The sequence below is a fragment of the Anoplopoma fimbria genome, chromosome 21, assembly GCF_027596085.1.
Source record: "Anoplopoma fimbria isolate UVic2021 breed Golden Eagle Sablefish chromosome 21, Afim_UVic_2022, whole genome shotgun sequence".
NCBI classification, from domain to species: Eukaryota; Metazoa; Chordata; class Actinopteri; order Perciformes; family Anoplopomatidae; genus Anoplopoma; species Anoplopoma fimbria.
This window is the reverse complement of record NC_072469.1, coordinates 13,004,642-13,029,207: the sequence shown is the minus strand read 5'-3', so window position 1 is coordinate 13,029,207 and position 24,566 is coordinate 13,004,642. Positions and strand designations below refer to the sequence as shown.

The following is a 24,566-nucleotide window of genomic DNA, read 5'->3' as shown; positions in this document are numbered from 1 at the left end:
CTTTTGGTTCTAATTTCATTCCCCCCCTAAACTGTAATGACTTACAGCTAGGCGTTGACTAATGTTCTCCAGGCACTGTGGATTTCTGATTAAGCACTGCCACCAGCTAGTGTTTTTAGTTGTCAACTCCTAAAGCAGCCACCAGCAGACACCTTTCACTTTGACTCCGCTTTCTGGATCTTTTTTTTTTTTTACATTTACTCCAGCTTAACTGCTCAGGATAAAAACCAAACTTAAGACCTATGACCTTTGTCTGTTATATTGTGAGTGTTGAGGCTGTATACTCATCTGTAGTTCCACTCTAGCAGTTTTAATGTAATCATTTCCAAAGTTCACAAGATGTTTTTTTATCTAACTAAATATTCTGAATAATCTATATTTGTTGGCATTTAGATTTTTAGAAACCTGCAGTCAAAAAAAAACCATTCAAAACATATTTGTAAAACTGATAGAAGCTTTAAATGTAAAAAATAAAAATAAAAGATATCCTGTCCAGCCCTAGTGGCTTGCTCCAATTTACAGAGCCAGCTTTTTTTTCTTCAGTGCTCACACAGAACAGAGAGCTGGGCATTTTCTCCAAACAAACATTTTGGCCATTGATCATTTCATCTGCGAGACACGTGATAATAACATAAACCTCATTTTTCAATATGTGTATGTTAGAATGAGGACCAAGACATCTGAAAACTTCCACTCATGTGTCAGCCTTTGAAAAGTCAAACATGACCCTAGCATACTTTTCACCATGTCATTCACCATGTTTATTTGACTGAAAATCCATAACTCACGACTTTTAGCTGAGCACACTGCCATCTTTCTATAATTTGATAAACTGGCGCTGTCATCCTGTTTCACTCACGAAGTGATTTGGTAGAAAAAAGCTGGATAAATCTCCTTTTTATATATTCTCGATGCAACTTTAATCCCCGAGCCGTAAAGGAAAAAAAAACTAATTCCTCCCTCACTGATGACAGAAAGCGCTTCATCCGTGTGAGCTTTTCTAATATGTGAAGGTGTGTGACTGTGAATGTGTATGTCATTGTGCATCTTCATGTGCATTGTGTGTGTGTGTGTGTGTGTGTGTGTGTGTGTGTGTGTGTGTGTGTGTGTGTGTGTGTGTGTGTGTGTGTGTGTGTGTGTGCGTGTGCGTGTTTAACTGAGTGAACACCTCCCTCTTTGCTCTCATGTCAGAATACAGTGTGTGGATATCAAGGCCTCAGGCTCGCCTTTGAGCTGTTAAACATGGAAAGCTCTAGATGGGAAGCATCAACATGGGCGACTAGCGATCCCCACACTCTCTACCGCACTTTGAAGTGTGCACTTGTTAACTTCATCTGTTGATTTGACTTGTACTGACTGCACAATCCCTGCTGGTGGGGAACTCAATAGCTCCCTCCCCATGCTTGGCTCAGTAGAGTGAATTGTGATCTGTGACAGTGAGGGATGCTAGAAAGCATGACGTCTGGAAATGCAAATATGAGCGAAAACAAAAACTATAGAGGAGGGAAGTCAGAAAATCCTTCTCCGTAGCTCAACTCCTTAATCCTGCCGAACGAAAAACCGAACGAACGTCGAAGTGAAGAAGGTCAAGTGAAAGTTAGGGTGGGATTAAAGTAGCCACAGAGGGATTGCCTCGCTTTTGTTTTCCTCTTTTTTTCAGACAGACAAGTGGGGGTTGTTTTGAGGCTAGGAAAAGGAGGTGTGGAGTACAATGACATAAAAGGCTTGGATTCAAAGAAAGAGATGGAGGGAGAAGGAGGGGTTCACCGTCAGCTGCATGTGTGGGTTTGTTATCAATATCTGCAGGGCCTATCAACCACCCGCCTCTACCGGAAACATGAACACACACACACATGCGCGTGCGCACACACACGCTACGGAGACGTTGTCACATCCACTGCACCTTTCTTCTCCACCGCCTGTCAATGCACATCACCCTCACACTGAATGTGTACTGTCACTGCGTCAGCCTCTTGACTGGTCTCCTCCTCCTCCGTTTTAAACAGCACTTCAAGTTAAAGGACACATCTGTAATTATAGTGGAAAAGCTTCAGTTGGAAAAAAGGAAAAAACATCATACAAATATTGGTTTTGGGTCTAAAGGTAGTGTCGATCTGGCTCTAAGCTAGGACCTGGTGATATGGGTTACAAATAGTATTTATATTTTAAGGCTGTGCTGCATTATACAATATATTTAAAATTGTCATAATTTCCAAAACAGCATAACTGTTTGATTAAACCATGATCATACCAGCGTGATCATTTTTTGCAAACACTGAAATGTATTCTTATTAATTTAATTATTCCCACAATTACCTTTTTTTTTTACTGAAACACAGCTTGCAGGTGGTATTTTTTTCTAAGTATTATTTATTGTATTTATTATTTAATATTTATTAATTTTGTAATTTATTTATTTTTCATTCATTATTCACAGACTGACTAAGTTATGAATAACTAAATGTGAAAATCACATTCTGCGAGAGATTCACTTTTATTTTGAAATCAGCTCTGCTGTTACAGTAATGCCTATTTAATACACGTATCGCAAAACAACACGAGGGCTAGTTTGATAAAGCCCCACCCTATCCATCCATCCCTTCATTTTCTGTACCCTACAATGTGGCTAGAGTGTCTCCCATGATGCATTGGGTTAGATATGCCAGCCTTAAATATATAGATCCATGTCTCAGATTTTTTGGTAATAACGCAAGGGGGTGCATGAGTGCAACCAAATGGGGCACAAAAAAAACAAGCGCTGTTCTTGCACTAAATATTGATGAATATTGTAGCCTCAAAGACAATTTTTGTTCTTTTAAGAATGATTGACTCGAATTAATATAAAGTGAAATAATTTTTCCCGTTCAGTTGAGAAGCCCGGTTCAGTTTTGGAACCAGGCTAACGGATAGATCTGCTTTACTTTTGTCATTATGAGATCCTCCGCCTTGTGCATTGTCCACATCAGTTCTCTTTTTACACCACAGCACCAGAGTTCTCCCTATTCAGGCAATACCCAAAGAGAATGATGTGGGTACTGGTCTGTTTTTTATGTGGGTGGATCGTCCGTCTGTGTCGAGTCCATATGTGTTCGAGCAGCTGCAGCAGGGTTAATGATTTATAAAAAAAAGTTGCAAAAGTTTAGTGTTGCTGGATTAAGTAAAACTAGGCCAAGCTTTGATCTTCTAAATTAAGAGATCAGATCCCTTTGTACAGACCCACTGCAGTAAGTCTCTTTATATCACTGAGGCTGAATGCTCATTGAGTGCTCTAGCAATGCCAGAAAACAAGAGAAAAAACCCCTACACTCTTCAAACGGTGGCTATACGGCTGTCACTAGACATACATTAGACCAGACTCAGGTCTTAAAAACAATGGATTTTATTCTAAATACAGCTGTAGGTATAGGTGGCCAGTAAGGGGACTGCTGTCTTATTCAAAGTATATGATTAATGTCCTGTTGTGGCTGAATCAACAGGACACTCTGGAAGCTTGTCCTCACCAGAGAACAGCGCTCTGTCCTGTCGGTGAACCGTCATCGTGCGCCCGTGGCTCTGCAGCAGCCCTGAGCCAGCTCGTTCCCAGTTCCCATCCCAGCTCAAGGAGCTGAGGCTGAGGCAGAGGAGCAGGGAGGGGCTGAGGTCAGCTGGAGGACAGCCCCCCCCAGCTCATCCCAGATCAGACAGTTTTGGTGAGGCGAACTGTAGGGAGCCATGCGCCGGAAAATAGCCAGGTTTGCTGTTAAGCTTACATGGCAGTAAGCTGTTCTGATTATCAAAGTTGATTTAAATTTTTTGTTGGATAATTGTTGTGTAAACACCAAAGGACTTCAGCGTTGGCTTCTCATAGATCCAAATGGGGCTGTGGCTTTATTCCCAGACAACGCCCACTTGATTAGGGAGCCAATATAATTTCTCAGTAGGAGGAGGTCTGCACACTTGGCACAACTGCACAGACTTCTTAAATGAGCCATGTTCAATGAGGTTTGGTCCACACAGGAGGTTACTTTGGTTTGCCACTCAACTGCTGATGTGTTATGACTCCATGCTGGAGACATCGGTGGTTGCAGCCATTATGTTTGTCCGTCTGGTACATTATTTTGAGAGCAATAGCTCAGGAACCCCTTGAGGGAATTTCTTCTAAGTGGGCGAATTTACCCGTACTCAAGGATGAACTGATTCAATTTTGGGGTTCAAAAGTCAAGGTCACTGGAACCTCACAAAAAACATGTTTTTAGCCTCAGAATTTCTAATGCTTATTTAAACAATTTTCAACTTTTTGCTGCTTCATTAAAAAACGAAACAGCTAAAAGTTGAAAATAACAACAAAACCTTAATTAAAAATCACATTAAAAAGAGACAACAGGCTTGCATAACACTTTCACCCAAATGTCAAATAGTATAAAATGTTGAGGTGATGACACTTTGGTAAGACATGGTTGTAAACTGAAACTCAAATGGTTGGTGGAGGCGCACCACCATGAGGCAGTATTTCTACTTTATGCTCCTGGGCCTGTAGAGACCCTGACCCAGCCAGCGTGGTTCATCTATTACATCTCAGAGAGAGGGGTGTGGGCCAGAAGAGCCGGCTGAAGTCAGGTCATATGGAGTACAGCGACTAGCCCACAGGCTATCAGCCATGTGAGAGAACATAAGAATGGAGTAAGACAGGAGACGTAAGGATGTGCTTTAGCTGAGTCAGAGCTTAATCATGAAAGTCAACGGCTGGAGTCCAGTTTGAGTTCACTATTACGCAGTTAGAAGTTTTACAGGACCTGGGAGTCTAAAGATGGGTAACGTGATTCAGATAGACAAAGGTATGGACTGAGGAAGGTATTAAACCAGCAAAATATTCTAATCAATAAGTATCTGGTAACTGTGAAAATCTTCCCTGATGCTTTTGTATTTAAGAATAGGCTACATGTTAGCATAAAAAGGTCGTCAGATTTATAAATCAGCATGTACGTCTGATCTGGTTTATTAACCTCGACCATTGTGGAGCGCATGCATATCTTCGCTGGGGAAAATGCCACAGGAATACCATGTGCACTACAGCTTGAGTGGTATTTCAGATAGTGGGAATGTCATCAAAACAAAGTTTGACTGGCATCGCTCCTCCACTGACCCCTACACCACCTCTTCTGCTGATCCTGAATCAGCTGCCTGTCTTCAGAGCGACCCTCACAGCACTTCATTGCCACTTACACAACCTGTCCAGTAGGATATTAGGTTGAGACGGTGTGTGCGTGTGTATGTGTATGTTTGTGTGTGTATGTGTTCATTCTGGGCTACATTTATCTATTTCATTCCTTCAGGTCAGCCAGGTGTCCACCAACCGTGGTGTCTGCCTGTCTTTCCGTCACTCTTTCCATCTTTCATAACGAGTGTGTTTGTTTGGTTTTCTCTGTTCTTGCATGCTGGCTGCATGTGCATTTGTTTGTCCACATTAGTGCAGCTACAGCAGAGGAGTTGTGTGTGTTTGTGTGTGTGTGTGTGTCCTCAGATGCCTCTGCGACTATAAAGTTCATCCGTCAAACTGATCCAGTCTGTCTAGCCATACTCTGTCCTCATGATGAGGTTAGCAACTCCCCCCCCCCCCCCCCCCAGCAGCAGCTCTTACATAATGTAGAAATTTGGTTTTCACACTAAACATCCGACAAGGTATTTAACTCGTAGATGTGGAGGTCCCACTCTTGTGATACTGACTGCCTTTCAGAGGCCAAGGTCAACACCTGGTTTCCTACTTCTATAATCAGGGTCACTTCAGGGCAGCGAGTTTGACCCTCAAGAGCATTTAAAGCTTTATAAATCTGTCACGAGCAATGTTTTAGCTAATATATTGTTCACAGACATCCATGTTAATGCTGAAGTAACATGAAACAGGAAAATGGCATATTGCTCTATAGGAAACCCTGCAACATGCAAATTTACTGAGAGAGCCGAAGCCATGGACTACTGTTGCTACATATGCTAGTTAGGTAGATGTTACTATTGCTAAGGCCATAGGGAAATTTTTCAAAATCAAGTTTAGGCAAGTGTCTATACTGTGCTGTCAGTGACAACTCTTTTCACCCATCGGAATCCGAGGCATGATAGCAGCAATATTACACTGTTACATAGCCAATGCATTTTGGGTTTTTGCATGAACTGAATCATATAAACCTCCAGTTTTGCCGAGTGAAACCGATGCGGAAGTGTCTTAAAACTTGCATTCTCTCTACTGTGCAGCAGGGGGCAACTCCTCTGGTTGTATAGAAGTCAATGAGAAGTATATGAACTGTCCAATTAAAAATGGACTGCGGGCCGCAGTTGGCCCGCGGGCCGTAGTTTGGACACCCCTGGCTTACACTGATAGTTGCGCGTGGCTGGTTGGAATGCTGTCTTGTTTGGAGCGGGGCTTATGGTTCTGGTTATGCTGTGGGGAAGTGAAGAAGAGTTTGGTTATATCGTTAGTATATCCACCATATTGAATGTGTCCAAATTCGACAAAGCACTCCACAGGGTTCCCATAAATACACCCACCAAATGTGAAGGAGATCAGATGAAGGGTTCTGGAGATATGAGAAAAACACACAGACATATAATAAATACATTTTATTTTATTATTATTACAAACGGACAGAGATTCAGTGTTTTACAGTTAGATGTTGCTGTACTGTATATGAACTGTATCTTACAGGTCCAACATTAAACTGTAACAGAATTCCAGTAGTGACAATCTTTTCTGGTCTGGAAGGAGACAGGTGTTAGAGGTTAAGTAGTCCTGACGAGTGGTGACGCTGTAATCAGCCTCCTGTTGGGCTTTGACTCACCTACCAGGAACAATTCACAGGACGTGGTCCAAAAATCACACACACAAACACATTTCGTGCCTCACAGTTGGTCTTCCTTGCTTTTTCAAGCTGAGCAGTTCTCCAATGGCGCAGTGTGTAGAGAGTAACTCAGCATGAAATTTCCCCTTGTGGACTGAACTCAACCCCCTAAAATGTGTCTGAGCTAGAAGAAGGCCTTAGGTACAATAGCATTTACTGAGCCAAATGTCCCAGTTACCATTGTTTCACTGCAGACAGACACAAAATGTACCAGGTTTTTTATATCCGGCCTGATCAGATGGTAACGGCAAGCTCCAGTAAACATGAGAGAAAGATAACATTTTTAAACTTAAAGGATCATTCTGGTTTCTGACAATGTCGGTCTTACTTTTGTAGAGCTAGTTTCCATAAGTTATAATAATACTGTACACTCCAAAGTCATTGCTGAGATGGCGAAAAAGTAGCAATATTGCCACAGCAAAGTCCAACGGGGCAAGAGACAGAGGCTTGCCTTAAGTCAAACTTCCTACAACACCACCCCACCTACCTAACACAGTTTTGGAGTTTCATACATATTTAAGGTTCCAGCTACAACTGGTAGACTGCACAGATAACGTATTTTTCTTTTCTTTTCAAAAGACTCAAGTCACTTTAAACACCTTGTGGTGTCTTTGAAACCGCATGCATGCATATTATCCACTCCTCATGTGCAACAGGTATCCATGACAACCAAGAAATCTGTGTGAACACAACTCCAAGGTCAAAGTTGAGTCAGGAAGTGGGGCGGTAACTGTGATGGATTTCTACAATGAACAGTCTGGGTAATGATTTTCTCCATTGATCTTTGTTTCCCTTCGAAAAAACTTAAACCTAAGAGACCATTTAAAGTGGGCTTTTTTTTCAGGGCTTGAGCACATACATTTGAGTATCTAAAGTTCCTGCCAACCAATAATCGGTGAGATAAGACAAGACAGTCAGTTTTTGCTGGCTGTCTAGATCCAGGAACATGTAATTCAATGAGCCAATCAGATTTGGCTCCCTCCTTCCTATGTCACATGCAGGCTCATTAGAATATACTGCCCCCTCCTCTGAGTATCTCCACCCATGACAACCTTTGCAAAGAGGCACCGCATTTTTCTCACAAGTCAATCAAAGCAGACTGGGTTCTTTCGAGACAGTTGCCCTTAAAGAGACAGGTGCCAAAACGGAGCATTTAAGAAAGACGGTGCATACAGGTATATTCAGACGGAGAGTATAAGAAAGATAATGTGTTTATGGGACCATAAAGCATATAAACATGTTCTTGTAAAAACCCCAAAATGCAAGTATCAACTTGGAAAGGAGCATGACATGTCCACTTTAAAACCTGTGTTACTGTCTCACTGCCTGTCTGTCTGGCTCTGTTGGAGTGTAGCAATGTTACCATGATCCTAGATCTCAGAGATTGACCTGGAGAGTACAATGTTATTATTCCGATGAAGAAATATGAATAATTAAACCTACTAAAGTACTGTACAAGCCTATTAAAATCGGTTTACAGTGTACCACCATAGTAAGCATCTGTCTGGTAATTTTGCCTGAGAGATGTTTTCTTTGAGTGATGGCTTACTTGTCGTCACCACCCCCCCCATTTCTAAAACACCCTATGGCCTCACTTGTAGATACGACTGTGATCTACCCGAGTCAAACAGATTGGTTAGGTAACGGGAGAAAATGCAAACAGTTAGAGACATGAGAGGTTTTTTCTACTAGTGCCCTTGTATGACCTTTCAAAGCTGCTCAGTATGGTTTCAGCACCTTGGACAGCGGCGGAGCCTGCAACGTTCTTGCTTCAGTTCTTACCCCATTCGAAGTCCACCGTGACCTTGCACGTCTCCTTGCAAATTTCCCCGCTGCGGGACTAATAAAGGATTATCTTATCTCCTGTTATTTCCCCAAATGTGTTTTTCCAGGGCACAGAGAGACAGAGTGAGACAAAGACAAATGTGAGACCATAAGGACGCTGGTGTGTTTTTGAATCAATCGGTGACCCTGCCGACGGAGTGTTCCCTTCGTTCCCGTCGAGACAGACAGACACACCCCACCACGGCCCCCCATGTGTGTCTGATATGTGGAAGCCTTGGTGACTTCGGGTGGCGTCCTGTCTGCTTGCCTCACTGTCACCCTCTGTGAGCGCTGCTGGGAGAGGGTTGCCATTGGTGCCTCCCTCTTTCTCTCTTCCCCTCCCCTCTTTCCCTCCCTGTTACTATCCATTTTTCCTTCCTTCTGACCCTCCATTATTTCTTTGTTCCATCTCTTGTCTTTTAGAGAGTGTAAACCCTCTCTCCTGCATTTCCTCCTCTTTCCCTCCTTCAAATTTTTTACCTTCCACTCACAAACTGCCGCGTCAAATCTGCGGTCCGGCCAAGAACCCCCCCCCCCCAGTTGCAGACAAGAGTTGAAGGGTGACTACTTCGGAGTGGAGAGAGAGAGAGAGAGTGAGTAGGGCTGAGGTCGAGGAGTGCGAGGAGGTGCAAGCTGGCGGGGCCTGAACCAGACAGACAGGGAAACGTCACACCATAACCCAGACTCCCCGACTGTGTGATCGCATTCTTGTTTGTGTGCGTGTGTCTCCTTGTGTGGCGTTTGTGTGTGTGTGTGTGACTGGGGGTTCAGTGTTAGTAGCTCAGATCCAGCTGAGGCTGCAGAGGAGACAGACAGAGGCACTGAGCAGCACATAGAAAAACACCACCGAATGTTGAGTTGTGTAGGACTGGGATATCTGGATTTTAGGAGGAAATTGGTCAGGTGAGATTAAACTGTTTGTCTTTTGTAAATGCCCACGTGTGAGTCATTTTTTGAGCAGGCACGGATTTGTGTTCAGCAGAGCGGGATTCCAGTAGCCCGGTGTCAGTACAATCACAGTTGTACAGTGAAAGCCTCATCAGAGAGGAAGGCGATGACTGATTGTTCTGATAATCCGTGTTGTCGTTGCAGGTTGTAAACTGACCACTGGGGGGCCGGCGTCAGCGTTGCGCCCGGAGCCACAGGGAGAGGTGCGGCCACGCTCGACCGACCAGCAGCAGGCCTTGGCTACAGACTTCCTATCAGGTACCAAGGTCAAGTTCATGAGTCCAAAGAGACACTAACAAGTGAAATTAATTATGAATGTATCAAAAAAGGTATTGGTTCCATTATAGTGCAGAAATAGTTTTTGGGTGGCTATGATGTCTTAACATGCCTTTTTAATTGTTTTATTATAAACAAAGAAGGAGTGTATTAGTAGTCAGATTTATTGGTTAATAATATCCAGTTTTATTTCCAGTCATTGTGAATTATTGCGTTTTATTACAGAGAACTTAAACAATGCTATCTAAACTAATATATAGTAATCAATAGATGGTTCACTCAGACTCAAGTCAGACCAGAGTTAGGAGTCTAGGGCCTTTGCACTGGACTTACTCAAAATAGAGACTCGCAACTGGACTTTGACCCAGGTACACAGACTGGTGTCTTCACTTGGACTCCAGACTTGATTAACTTGACTCTGAAGGTCCTGATATATATCAAGGAGCAGAAAGTAAAGGAGCATTTGTCAGTGCACGCCAGACAAAATAAAAACTTGTTTTTTTACTTCAAACACAGAGTTAAAGACCTAATACATACTTCATAGCAAAGATTTGAGACTTTAAAATGCAACTTGCAAAACAATAACTCAATCACAACTCTGGGACATAGCTATTCTCAAGGGTCAAGATCAAAATAATGAATAATCTTTTCATTTTATCAGAATAACAATTCATTGTATTGGTATGTTGACAAATACAAGTAATATAGATATACAACAAAACTAGAGATAAAGGAAACATATTATATACAGGCAACAGGTTTATATGTCTATAAACCTGTTGCCTGTATATAATATGTTTCTATTTTCTTTGCTTAACTTTTTTTTTACGTTATGTTATGATTAATACTTTTGAATGCTAAAGTTATGATATCCAGTCATGGACAGTTTGTGTGGGTCTGGTACTTTTATATGCTAAAATGTATTAACGTCTGACATCAACACCTTTTCTCTTCTTGTGTCCTCCCTCCCTATTGTCCACCTCCACCTCACCCGATCTAAATTATTCCACCTCCACCTCAACCTATTATGCACCTCCTACTCCATCTTCTCCTTCCTTTTTTTCCCTCCTTTGTTTACTCAATCCATTTTTACTTCTTTCTCATTTCTCTCCCTATACTTCTTCTTCCCCCACACTTGTCCTCTCTTTCCTCCCCCTCCTCCCCTTCCCCTCCCTGTTCTTCCACGACTCCCTCTCTTCTTCTCCTCCCTCTTGCCAGCCTCCATGGCGGGTTATTCAGATCCTGCCGGCTCTCAGACCAGCCCTGCCCAAATGATGGATACTGGCCGGATGGGAGCTTTTCCAGGTATACAGATACACTGTGATGCTGTATTAGTACTAATGCTAATTCTACTGCTTTATTGATAACAGCAGTACTAATAATGATGACATACTTGCAACCACAAGTTGCGTCACAAACCTTAGCTAAAATGTCATTCAATTTTTTTACATGGCATAGTCACACATGAATCATTTTCAAACACACATTAATATTTGCCCTCCCTCAACTCCCCCACAAACAAGTATTTAAAGCCATTATTTTCAACACCCAAACTAGGCAAAGGCACTAGCTCACTTGACATTATCTTAACTTCCTTCATGCGTTCTACTTGTTACCTCAAATGTTGCTCATTGTCTGGGTTTAGCTTGAGATGAGTACTGCAAAAATAATATGTGCATATATTGGAGTAGTTTGACGGTCTACAGTCAACCAGCAGAGTGTACCACCAAAGATCTCCAACCTTGAAGAAGCATATTAATAAGTCCAGTTAGCATAGCTCTTGATTTTAAGAGTCTACAGATGGTGGCCGTATTTTGGTCTCTCAAAAAACTTTTGGGTTTACCCGAAAAGCGCTTTCATTCTCCTGAGAAATATTTTGAGTGTTATAAAACTTCTGGTCAAAACTTTTCTTTATATTTGAGGTCTTTCCCAAAAATGTGTGCGCCGCTTTGTTGTGGTTGTTACCATGGTGCTGAACCTACCAAAGAGAACATCCACAAGAAAACATCTTTCTATTTTTTTCATTCTTCAATTATTTTTATCTCCATGTCCCTTCCGAGACTCTGTAGTTTTCCATATTGGCCTTTTTTATAAATGTTTCTCTAGATTAGGTAAATGCTATGTTATGATAAGGGGCTGACATTTTTTGCACATACAGTTTCCCATTCCACCATGGAGGAATGTTAAAACAAAGTAATGGTATTTTACAAGCCAAATGTCTCTCTCCTTAGATTACCTCTCTCATTTAAGCTGTCAATCTGCAGTCCAACAACTGGCCCTGAGTCAGCCTGCACGCAGGGCTATAGCTGCTGTCACTAGCTTGGTGTCTGGTACTCCACGGAGACACACACATGCACACACACACACACACACACACACACACAGTGTCAGCTATGAGGCTGAGCTATGCCTTTCACCATGCCAACCTCTGCATACCCAGCTCTCACTGTTGCCCTAATGAGACCTGTCGTCTCGGAATTACTGCTCCCGGCTTGAACACACACATTTCTTTTGCTCTCTCTCTCTTACTAACACATACACACACACAAACACACATATTCCTATTAAAATACACATACAGGTGACACTTCCATGAATTCCTACAAAATAACCCCAATTTCCACCAATTTAGCTTACACACCACACCCTCATGTCTTGACTCATCTCACTCATTCATGTGTATATAAACACATATTACTAATCTCACTCATACTGTACATGTTGAGGCCACATACACACTCACACAGACAGAGTACCTCCAGGAGCCATGTAAATAGTAGTATGTGTTGTTTTTTGACAGAGTCATTCTGCCTGCTGCGTCTTTTTCTTCCCGTCTTCTAAAAATGATGTTTCAGTATTACAAAGCTGGACTGTCTGTAACGTTTCAATTGAGCTAATTATTCTACCGGATCATGTTTGTTTTAATCCCCCCCCCAAAAAAAACATCTAATCCTAACCAAGTAGTCCTGCTGCCTTAACCTAAACTAAATTGAGAAGGCAGATTTGAAACACCAAATTGGCCTGAGCGGTAAGAACACTTTAACATTGCTATAGGCTACAGTACATCTATGTAGAAATGCTGATATAAAACATATCATATCATGTTTTGCAGAAACCTACAATGCCAACTGTTTATTTGTGCAACTGAGTTTTTTCATATCTTACTTGGCCCTCTTTGGCTTTCTTTCTCTCTCTTTTATTTAGTTTTGTTCCCTCTTCTTCATTTTCTCTTGCTTTATCAGTCTACAGTAGGGCGGCCTCTCTTTGTCAGTTATTCAACGTCGTTTTGCTTTTAGCCCACTAAGATTTCTTTAGTCGATTAGTCCTTTTGCATGCCTTTGCTAAATTCTTAATGACTCATTTCCAAGAAACTTATAAGTACATCTCTGGTAGACACAATGTTTCAGGTGCTTTTGTGTGATTCTTTGTGGAGAAACACAGTTTTAAAGATTTGTCAATTAAACTTATCAATTAGTCCAGAGTCTTACTCGACTACAAATTTCTTTATTCGAGGAACAGCCCTAGTGTACTGTACTGTACTTTGATCTGTTCATAATGAGATGATTAAACCAATAGAGAGCTGAACACTGCACTTTTTCAGGCTACGAGAAAGGTTACCTATGAGTCAAGAAAACTGTTACATTAAGTCACTTGGCTGACATTCGTTACATGGAAAGATTGCTCTCCATTAAAATAAATAAAAACTGTCCGCCTTTGCGTTACTGTTGGTGCATCTATAACAACACTGACCCTGACTGATCTGTCCGTCTTGCCTTTGATTGTCAGCTTTCTCCCAGCCCGGAGGGATGGATGGCAACGTGGAGGTGGGTGCTGGACCCCTCTCAGCAGAGATGATCCAGAGTTTAGCAGAACCCCAGCATGCCACACCAGCAGCGGGTTCAGAAGCCCCTACAGAGCACAGCCCCATGCTGCCTGAACCCCAGACTCCTCGCAGCCCTCTGGATCTGTCAGCAGGTAAAAAAAAAATCACATACCAAAGTGTTGATTGCTAGACCTCTGTCATATCTGCCAAATGTTGTTATTTAAACTAATGTAATGTAATTCTTCATTGCATCCTAGAGTTCTTGAATCACAAGGTGTTTACATCACTTCACCCAATGCAATAACTCCAAATGATAACTGTATAGTGTAATGTAACATATATGTGCCCTCTGCTGCACCGTCTCATTCGTTCCACAGAGGGGTGCAGTACACAGAGCAGCTGTCTGTCTTTGCTTTTCTATAGCTTCCTCCTCACTCACACAAAAAAAACACACACACACACACACACACACACACACACACACACACACACACACACACACACACACACCGGCTCCGATGTGTGTAAGTCATCCAGCTCAAGGTCATTGCACATCTGATGCTGACATGTGTAGGGTCTGCCATCTTCCCATGGCTTCCAGTCATATGCTGTGTGTGTGTGTGTGTGTGTGTGTGTGTGTGTGTGTGTGTGTGTGTGTGTGTGTGTGTGTGTGTGTGTGTGTGTGTGTGTGTGTGTGTGTGTGTGTGTGTGTGTGTGTGTGTGTGTGTTTCTCCCACAGAGAGGATCTCTGATCCTAGAGAGCGTTGCCACCAGGCTGTAGCTAGTGTCAGCTAGTAGCGCCATGCTGACATTTCATGTGAGCAGTAAAACAACTAATTTGAGCCCCATGGTGCACTGCTACACAACATGCAGCCCCACTGTGTCTCTGTACTAAATTAAGCTTATTTTTATACTCGCCGGTGAAGCTGGTTGCAAGGTGCGTGCACCAGAAAATGGCATAATCACCAGTTTGTGGTGCACATAGTAGTTGCGGCGCTTGGTCGTGCATGCTTGGAGCTTGCGTCATCTGCAGAGGCTCACACTACAATGCAAACCTTAAGAGCAGGGGGAGAAATATCAAAGTGGTTTGGCCTTTATTTGGTGATGACACAGCCATTAGTTTTCTTGCTACCAAATAACCATGAACTGTGCAAAGATGTCTTAAAGAACGGGGCCTGCTCCTCTTTTAGGACCCCAAAACTGAAGGGTCATGGGTGTTGAAACTAATTCAAACCTTAATCACTATGTCTTTATTTTCTTAAAGGACAGTTCCTGGGTAAAGCAATCTCATGATATCCTGTTGACTCTCAAATAAAAGCGGGTATTCAAATAATGACAGGGTCTCTATTAATAATTGCCAGATGGAATAAATGAAGGCAGGTCACTAATAATAAAGGATGGGTGAAAAATAAAAAAAGTTTAAGGGGAGTGAGATTGACGTCAATACTACGAATGTAATGTCATTGTCAACAATGTGCGGCTCTGAGTGTATCATTTTAGCTGAAATTATTTATGCAATTTTCTTTTGATTGCTGGTTGGTCTTATTGAGCCACCGGACAGCTTTAATCAGGCACCGATCTAACGGTTTTCTCCTTTCTCCAGATGCACTAGGTGAGGTCAGTATTGGTGCCAATACTTTGCTATATTGAGGACATTTTCACTGCTAAAGAAAACCACCACAAACCAAAACAACAGCAGGGATGCTGAAATCATTACACCAGAGCAGTGCTTCAGTTTAACTGCAGCTAGCAGAGCCACAGCTTGACTCACAGCGATGATTCATTCACAAACTCTTTGATCAATGTGTAACAGGTGGTGAAGCAATAGAAAATGCAGACTACTGGCGCTTGTTAACCCCTTACCGCCACGCTGAAATACACTGTAAGACAGCGTGCCGTGTGTGTGTGTGTGTGTGTGTGTGTGTGTGTGTGTGTGTGTGTGTGTGTGTGTGTGTGTGTGTGTGTGCGTGTGCGTGTGTATTAAAGTCATGCTGTTCTATTTATCTGATGTCTTTTTCTGACTCTCCCAATTACTGCACATACAGTATAGAGAGGAGAGTTCTGTCAGGGGTTTGTTAATATGAAATATAGCCCTCCAGAGAGTAACTGTACTATATGGGGCCTGACAGCTGCTCCACTTTAGCTCATCTTCTGTATGGGTGTGTATGTGTGTATATTTATATATAACTGAAAACTAGAAAACAAACTGGGCCAAAGTAGCAGAACAACCCTCAGTGGGCAATTTCCCCTCTACCTTCATTCCCTCTCGTCTCAAAACCCAAGCTGTTTTAGTTACAACACGGTTGCCTGTAATTGACCTCCTTTTCAATGGGACCATTAAGCAGTCTTTTTGTTTGTGTGGGTTTGTCTCCGTGTACATTGGAACAATGTACATGTACTTAAGATCTGCACATAAATGCACACCTGACTCTCGCTCTCTGTTTTGATTTCAAACGGAGCTCTTTTGCTGCTTAATAGTTTGAGCGTAAGCATGCACCGTTCTAGACCCAGAGGCTGCGTGAGTCAGCCACCCAAATGTACCACTCATCTATATCATTTAATGTATTACTCCCCAGTATCTTTGTGTGTGAATGTGTATCCTCATTGCCCCAAGTATTCATTCACTCAGCATTGACACGGGAGGATTTTTTAAGACTATATATCTGGTAAATGTTTTGATAAACAAAACACACACATTTCCTTATTTGACTTAAGTATGACAGATTCCTATCTACAAAGATTGTAGTGATTAAGGCTTAGCTTGCTGGAACAACATACACCGCCTCTGAACTTGGATTGAATTCCTCCAGATGTTCCCATGCTGTGTCTGATCCATTTTTTCATCTTCTCAGCCTTCCCACCATCTCAGCCAATAACAAATTTCTATAATAGCTACTATAATTTAAAATTCTCCAACAAAAAATCATTTTCAACAAAGATATCAGTGTGATAATCTTCTTTATTATATTGTTTTTGCCTCTTTGTCTGATACAAGTTTCTCAGTTATGTTCTGTTTGAATTAGACTAATGGAACCAATTTATATACACATACCTGTCTCCTCCAACTTTAAACTCTCCCCTCTTCACCCACAACAAGGTGCCTTGGGTGACAGCTGGCCAGACGAGGCTGGCTGCCTACCCACAGACCTCCCTTTCAGCCCCAGCGTTTCCACGGTGATCAGTCGCCACGCAGGCCATCTCGCAGTCAGCCCTGACGACCCACCCGACAGTTGGCCTAGCCGGGAGAGCACCGCCTACGCTGGGGGCGACGAAAGGGAGGCAGAAGGTTCAGACCGAAAACAGAAAAAGAAGAAGAAAAGGCGACAGAAAGATGAGGGATCTTATGAGCACATCGAGAGCAGGGATCACCCTGAGGTGCAGGGAGAAAACACTCCCCCAACAGACGAGTTCTACAACAGGATTGGTCCAAGGCGGGATAGAGGAGACGGTGGCTGGGAGGAGCAAATTGGGAAGAGTGGAGGCCGGGGTAAGAAGGGTAAGAGCAGGAAGAAGCTTCCAGAGGAGTGGGGAGTGACGGCAGAACCATTCGTCCCTTCGGCTGCAGCAACCTCTCAAATCACAGAGGAGGTTTTGATGGATGTGGGGAGTTCTGTTCAGGAAAAAATGGAGGCCTCGCTTGCAGACATGGACGCCAGCCAGAGCCCCTGGAAAAAGGAGGTCTACACCGAAGAAGGCCTGGTCCCTTCACCCCTGTCCCAGGACCTATTCTCCCCAACAGCTGCTTCCATCAACCCACTGGTCCTGAACAGCGAGCTGAAAGCCACAGCAGCTCCGTTCACCATGCCCTCCACCACCAACAGTGCAACAATAAGCCCTTTCCCCATGGCTCCTAGCCCTGGTGATCCATTTGACCTCCTGATGGATACTGAAAATGCAAGCTTAGGCAACAGCAGCCAGGTCTTTTCACCCAGTGGTGACATGGTCGACAGCGGTATGTTTGACAACACAAGTTCCCTCCAAGGGTCTTGTGTGCGTGGCATGCCTGAGGGAGACACCTCTGCTTTCAGCCCCGCCTCCCAGCCAAGCCCAGGCCTTTCCCCAAAAGGCGAGGTGTTAGCCTCAGCCCCACCTCTCTCACCCTCAGATGCTTCATGGCTCCTAAACGACTCCAACATGAGCAGCAACAGCGAGCTATTTGACTTCAGCGACATGAGCGCTTCAGGTCATCCTGTAACCCTAGGGCTGTCCTTTGACACTCCTAGCCCAGCCCCTCTCCGCTCCCCCAAAACCACAGCGCAGGAATTTCAGCCCAAAGAGCACAAAGATGCTAAATCAGGCCAGAAGCAACCCAAGAAGTCTCGTTCTTCATCTTCCTCCTCCTCTGCAAAGAGTCCCACCTCACCAGGTACAAAGAATTTCCCTCCAGAAGCAGCCCCAGACATCAGCCCCTCCTCCCCTCAAGCGGCAAGCCCAGGATCTGGTCTTAACCCTACAGCTAAGCCCTTCTTTCCCAGCTTTGCTGATTCCATGGAAGAACCAGCCGTGGTCCCTCCAGTTCCCCCCATCATCGAAGGTTGGTTGCAGTCAGCGCTGGACAAAATAGAAGTTAATCATAGAGTAACTAAAAATCATACACGAATGGTTAATTGTCATGCATGGCGTTTTCATCCAGCTTGAGTCTTTCAGAAATTTGCAACCAAATTCAAATGCAATTTTGGGCAGGATCGGTTGCTTGGGTGTCTTTTACTCATTACCAACTTAGGGGTTAGATGAATTATCAAACCCTTGCATGGTCACATTTGTCTATAAACCTGGCTGGGGCTTTTAAACTGTTTCTGAGTGACTAATGCATGGGCTCAAGTGTTGACCAATTTAAGCTGTGGAATGGCTTGACTCTAATCTGAGAGTATCTCATGTTCCGATGATGCACTGCTGGGATGTTCTCTCATAATTAACCGTGTTGCTGTTGACAGGTGTGCTACTAACCAATCACGGGGTCTTTCTCCTTAGCGACACCACTAGACACCTTCACCCAATCAAAACCAACCTTCTCTTTCTCTCTTTTGTCCAGGTGATGTGTTAACACTGTAATCATGCTCTGTTTCCTTTTCACCCAGGGGTTAGGTGTCACTCTATGTCCTCTCTCGTGTGTCCAATTAACAAGGTTTTTCTCACTAGTCGCCTGTTTCTTATCAACTTCTCCTAGAAAAGGATGTTGAAGGAAAACGTTTTGTTGTGTCATGTTAACACTCCCTTTGTTGTTACTCATCAACAGTTCACATTCTGGTGTGTCTCCTAAGTAGACATAACTTTTAAAATGCATCAAATGGTAATTGTTGTTTTTGTCGATTTTACTTCCATGTTCTGTGACGACTTGGCTGCTCTTCCATCATAGGTGAGTCCTATTTTAATTTCTCGTGGCTTTGTTGTATTTTTGTTATGCAACACTATTGAGACTAGTCATGTAAACGAGTATAGAATGATGGACAGAAGATGTATACAGGTGAGTGCTACTTTGGTGCAAAATCCTGTTTTTTAATTTTATGGTTATTATTTGAAAGCAAAGGAGTGTCTTTTTGGTGACGTTAAGATGGCATCTATACTTTTTCAGATGATGTTGTCCTCTTGGTGTGTTGCTTCACTTCTGTTGTGACACTTTGTTTCCAACCCTTACGTATGATCATGAACTTTAGTAGATGATGAACAGAATGAAATTGGCCCTTTGCTAAGTCCTGCCTCTCTACTAAGACTGGCCAGTCATAGCGTAGCCTAGGCCAGTTCCGACTAGGTTCCTACAACAAACCTGCTGTGCTCCATAGACTCAAATGCATTCTTTGCAGATTTTTTCATTTTCAGGTTAATTTTGGGGGGCATTTTTGGGTTAGAAGCTCAGCAATTCAGGAGGAGCTTCGGAAGGATTTGCATTAAAAAAGATCTACTTAAAGGCACCAGGAGTAGGATTTCATTATCACGAACGAAGGGAGGAAAAAAACTGCAGTGTATTTCACAACTTTTAGAAACCTAATGATTTAAATAAGGGCTATTCATGTGTTCGCACTGGGAAGTGTATTTACCTAAAAAAAAAAATAAAATCGGCTGAGTAACGGACGTTTCTCTCCCAATGTAAGTCAATGGGAAAAAGTATTTTTGGGCCCATGGCATCACTTGATCGGCATCACTCTTCCTGGGTGCTGGGTTGAACCGGGAGGACGGGCCAACTTTGAATGTTAGAAACTGCAACCGACAAAATGCTCCTCATTGTGCCTTTAAGTTGTATTTTGGGGCACGGATATGTTTTGTTACGGCACTGCTATTTAGGAGAAGACCCAGGGGCAAACTCAAAGCATGCTGGAGGAATTAAATATTCCGTCTGGCCTGGGTATGCCTTTGGGATCTACAGGGAGGAGCAAGGAGAAGGATATCATGGCCACCTTGCTAGTTTTGTAGCAGTGTGACTCATTAAGAAGAAGTTTCAGCAGACTGGGGAATAATAATGTTAATGCCGCAGATAAGTGGTTAAAAATAGAACAGTTTGACTTGTGGGTGTCGATTGATTATAATCAGAGTTAAAAGATCCAAGAGAGAGTCTAAAGGGAGCTGTTGATCCGTGTCCTGTCCAGCTTTTGTTTAGGGGTAGAATTAATTAGTTTCTTTGTTACTCGTTTAGAAGAAGAGTTTTCTCGGAAATAAAAAGGTCTAACATCAGTCGCAGATGGGAAACCAAAAATAGAATATATCGACACTTTGTGCTTTAATGTGTGGGATGACGTGTGGATGTAACCTGTATATGCCTGTGTATGTTCAGTGTATTTGCAAGTGCATTTCGGCGTTGTGTGTTTGTGTATATCCATGAGTGTGTGTGTGTTGCTGGGATTTATTGAAATGCAGAGTTCCAGTGGAATCATTTCCTTGTCTTTCCTCTCAACGCTTCCTCTCTCTTCCTCCCGTTGGAGGCTTTAACGAGGACTGAGCAAGCCTTCAGCTCTCCACAGGAACAGCAGAGTGTCAAACATGACTATTAAGCAGCTTTGATCCATGCCTTCCGCAAGAACGTTGAGTGTTGTTGCCACTTCCATGTCCCATGGATAAAAATACATTGCAGCTTTGTGGGTGTAAAGTAAATGTCCTTTATCAGATTTGACGTTGTCTGGATTTTGGGGTACGTTATGTGTGTTTGTGCGCTTGGATAAATGTGTGTACATAGAAAGAGCAGGAAAGAGTGCAGCTGGCTCTGCCTTACCCTCTGTGTAATGAGACCTTTTGTCAGTGTCCAGGGGTGGGTCTCTGTCACCAAGAGTGGTATTTAAGCCTTGTACAAAAGATAAGAAGCCATGTGGAGCACAATAAAGAGCGACGCTTTAGGGGGTTACTGACAGGGGAGTACAGTACAGCGAGGAAGAGGGGGGTAGACATACAGGACAAAATACAAAGCTAAATCCATAATAAATTCGAGTTTGAAACACAGAAAGTCTTTCAGATGCTTCCGAAACATGTGAGAGGCAAAGGATAAAGGTGAGGCGAGGAGGAAGACTTGTGGGATTGATAAAGGAATATGAAGAATTGAAAATAATGCTGAGAGGGAATGGATGAGGATTATTTATAAATCCTTCTTGTAATGGTAGAGAGATGTAAAGCCTTCGGTTGCTCCCGAAGGCTTTGCCATCGGTGTTGACTGGATGTTGTATGAATGTTAGAGTCTGATGGTGGCACCTTGCATGGTAGCCCTGTCATCAGTGTTTGAATGGGTGAATGATATGTAATGATATGTAATGATATGTAATATAAGCTTTGAGGTACTGATTGTAAGTCGCTTTGGATAAAAGCGTCTGCTAAATGACTGTAATGTAATGTAATGTACAGGAGTAAAAGCGAGAGGGAGGAGCCCAGATGGAGATGGAGAACGATGTAAACCTTAGGGAGGGTGATGTTTTAAACACTGAGGATAAAACATAGAGGGAGGTTCATAGAAGTACTGAGCCTTGATAGAAAACTTAAGAGGGAGATATATAGACCAATGTGGACAAGGGTGAGGGAACATACAAGCGTTTCGGTTTAAAGAAAAAGCCAGGAAGCTACCAACTGAAGCCGATCCAGCACCTAGTATTATTATTATTATTATTAATTTTTTTAGATCTAGAAAAATTATATTGTGCATGGTTTTCTATCTCATTTATTTCATGACGTCCCTGTGATGTAAATAATAGACAACCCAGAGTAAAAAGTGTACCCTTCTGACTGCACACGACATCCACCTACACATTCTTGAACTGGATGTAAGTCTGCGTGCATCGCCCACACATTGAAGAGTGCATATTAATAATGCACTGTGCATTGACTACAACTTCTAGTCCAGTGGTTCTGTTGACTAAAATGACATAAAATAGACTTGTAGCTGAACCAGTTGATATTTTTTTGCCTCCACGACATTATTGACATATATATTTTGGACTGTCCGTCCATCCATCCGTCAAATTCTAGTGAATGTGATATCTCAGGAACACCTTGAGTGAATATCTTCCAATTTGACACAAACCTTCACTCAGACTCAAGGATGAACTGATTACAATTTAGTGGTCAGTTCAAGTTTACTGGGACCTCACAAAACACGTCTTTGTCTATAACCCATAAAAATATGGCATTAGGCATGGATATAAACTGCAACTTGACTGGTTGGCGGAAGGACACAACCACAAGGCGGTAATCCTCATTACACAGTATTCAAATCAAATGATTAAGTGTTATGTAAAAGAGGTCACATGCGTAGCCCCATAAGGAATATTTCTTCAGACTCTGTTCTCTCTAAGTTCCATAGAACGATTTAGCGTTGTTCGGCTCATTGCTTCATTTTACACCCCGATGTATACTCTTTTGGTTCAGTCTCACCGTTCTCTTCACCCTCGTTTCCACCAACAGAAGGCAGCTGTTTTCGGTGAGCACTAAAAACCCACCTGCTCAGCACCAAACCACAGAGAGACAAAGTTAGCCACCAGCTTGTGAATAAAGTTGAGTATTTAGCAGCTGAAGAGCCAGATGTATTCTAGCTCTTCAGTCCAAAAAATACTAAAAATTAATATTGGACTTACATTTGCCAGGTGCCACAAACAGGACTACCAGCAGAATGGTAATGATGAGTTGTGTCTGCTGTATATGTATATAGTTAATTGCTTGCTAACGCATTCAACATAACCACTTTGTGAGGTAATAATAGTTATTGTTTTGATTGCAGCTATTTTTGCTGTTCATGGAAGTTGCTTTAATTGATAATGATTTATTTTCCTGATACGACTTTTTCTCCTCTAAACTTAATAATTCAATAAATAAAAAAATGTATGTGGCACCAACTTAACCAGGAAGGCATTCAGGCCACCTAGCACCATCACTACTCCTTCTCTCTCAGACAGAACTAAAACACAGGTGCCAGCCAGTATAAAGTCCACAAATATGCCTCCCTGCACAGACACATACATACTGTACACATCTGAGTCATCAAACTATTCGAGGACGAACACAAATCCTCAAGAGGCAGGCATGCATGAACACACTGTAGCAGCGGTCTATTTTTACCACATAGTGCTTTTCGCTGTAGTTTGGGCACATTTCATTGGGGAGCAGGCTGTTAGATGGAAGCCCAGAAGGGACATTTGTACAGTATGGTCCAATCACTCAACAGGGGTGAGCTGATGGCTTGTGACGGCTTTGGGGGAAGTGTTGGGTTTTCGCCTCGTTGGCGCCATTGGAAACGACAACAGCTAACTGTGGGACAAGAACATGAGTCACTGTTTTCAGAAGGTGTACCGTGCTTCAGCAACAGATTGAACCCATAGAGAGATGGCTCCGGGCCGGCAGTGGGGGCTGTGTTCAACATTTAATACATTTTGATATTAACCTTTCAAAAAGGCAGTTGTATTTCACAAAAATTGTGAGTTCAAGTCACAAAATGTTTGCAGGCAGACTTACATGCTCTGAATTTGCAGCAAACATGTTTTATTCACAGTTATATTTGTAGATTTATTGGGAGGATGAAGGCTATTTTTGTATTTTTTTTACAAATGTTTTTTACCTTCTATATACCCACAAAGGATATTAGTAACATTAAATCATCAAATGTTGTTTGCAACGTTTTTTTTTCAGTGATCCACACCAATCTCTACTGAAAGGGCAAATGTATGTTATCTTACACAACATTAGATTAGAATCAAACACATCTACCTGTACCTCCCATGTATCAGTATACATCTGAATTAGACCACGAGTCAGAGAAGTTATTATATTTCCCAGACACACCAAAGGTTTTCCTCACGTAAAAACAATAGTGAAATAGCCATTACCAGCTCTATGCTTCAACAGTAATTAAATAATCTTCGAAAATCATTTCTGTTTCCAATTATACGCCCGATAAGAGGCCCCTTTGCCAGAAAAATACTCCAAACTAAATATGACTTTGCAAGCACTCCATACCACACATCTGTATAGACTATATACATATAATTAATCTCCTTTGTGCTCTTCTACAACCTTTCCTCCTGAAAAAGAAGTTGACCTGATTTCCAATTAAGTATAGAGACTTGATGTTCTCAGCGTTGCTGAGGCAGCAGGTAAGCAAACAAGTAGGTCTTTACTTTACAGTATGTTTTCAGTGTCCTGCCAGATAAATCCAAAATGTCAACTTTGAAGAAACCCTAAATGTGTGTTAAATATGTTGAAGAACAGTCACTTGACACTTGATTTTTCAGCCAGTTATATTCATCTAAACCCTACTGTGTACATACCACGAGAGTTTTATGTGTGATATCATTATAGAGATTGTCTATTACGTATTCAGCTTCTATTAAATATTAATAAATAAAAAAAGATGGGAAGACGAA

The 24,566-nt window shown here is 42.4% G+C and overlaps 1 protein-coding gene across 3 annotated transcripts in view; it reads left to right on the top strand.

Annotated features, from left to right (window-relative positions):
- LOC129110538 (microtubule-associated protein 4) overlaps window positions 1-24,566 on the top strand; it is a 105,257-nt gene that overhangs the window by 36,230 nt on the left and 44,461 nt on the right. For 2 of the 3 annotated variants that reach the window (XM_054622627.1, XM_054622626.1), the window contains exons 4-7: window positions 9,786-9,899; window positions 11,136-11,222; window positions 13,704-13,892; window positions 16,838-18,274. In XM_054622627.1, the coding sequence (XP_054478602.1) occupies window positions 9,786-9,899; window positions 11,136-11,222; window positions 13,704-13,892; window positions 16,838-18,274 (1,827 nt within the window). The remainder of the gene's footprint in view (window positions 1-9,785; window positions 9,900-11,135; window positions 11,223-13,703; window positions 13,893-16,837; window positions 18,275-24,566) is intronic. The other variant, XM_054622628.1, reaches the window with a different exon arrangement.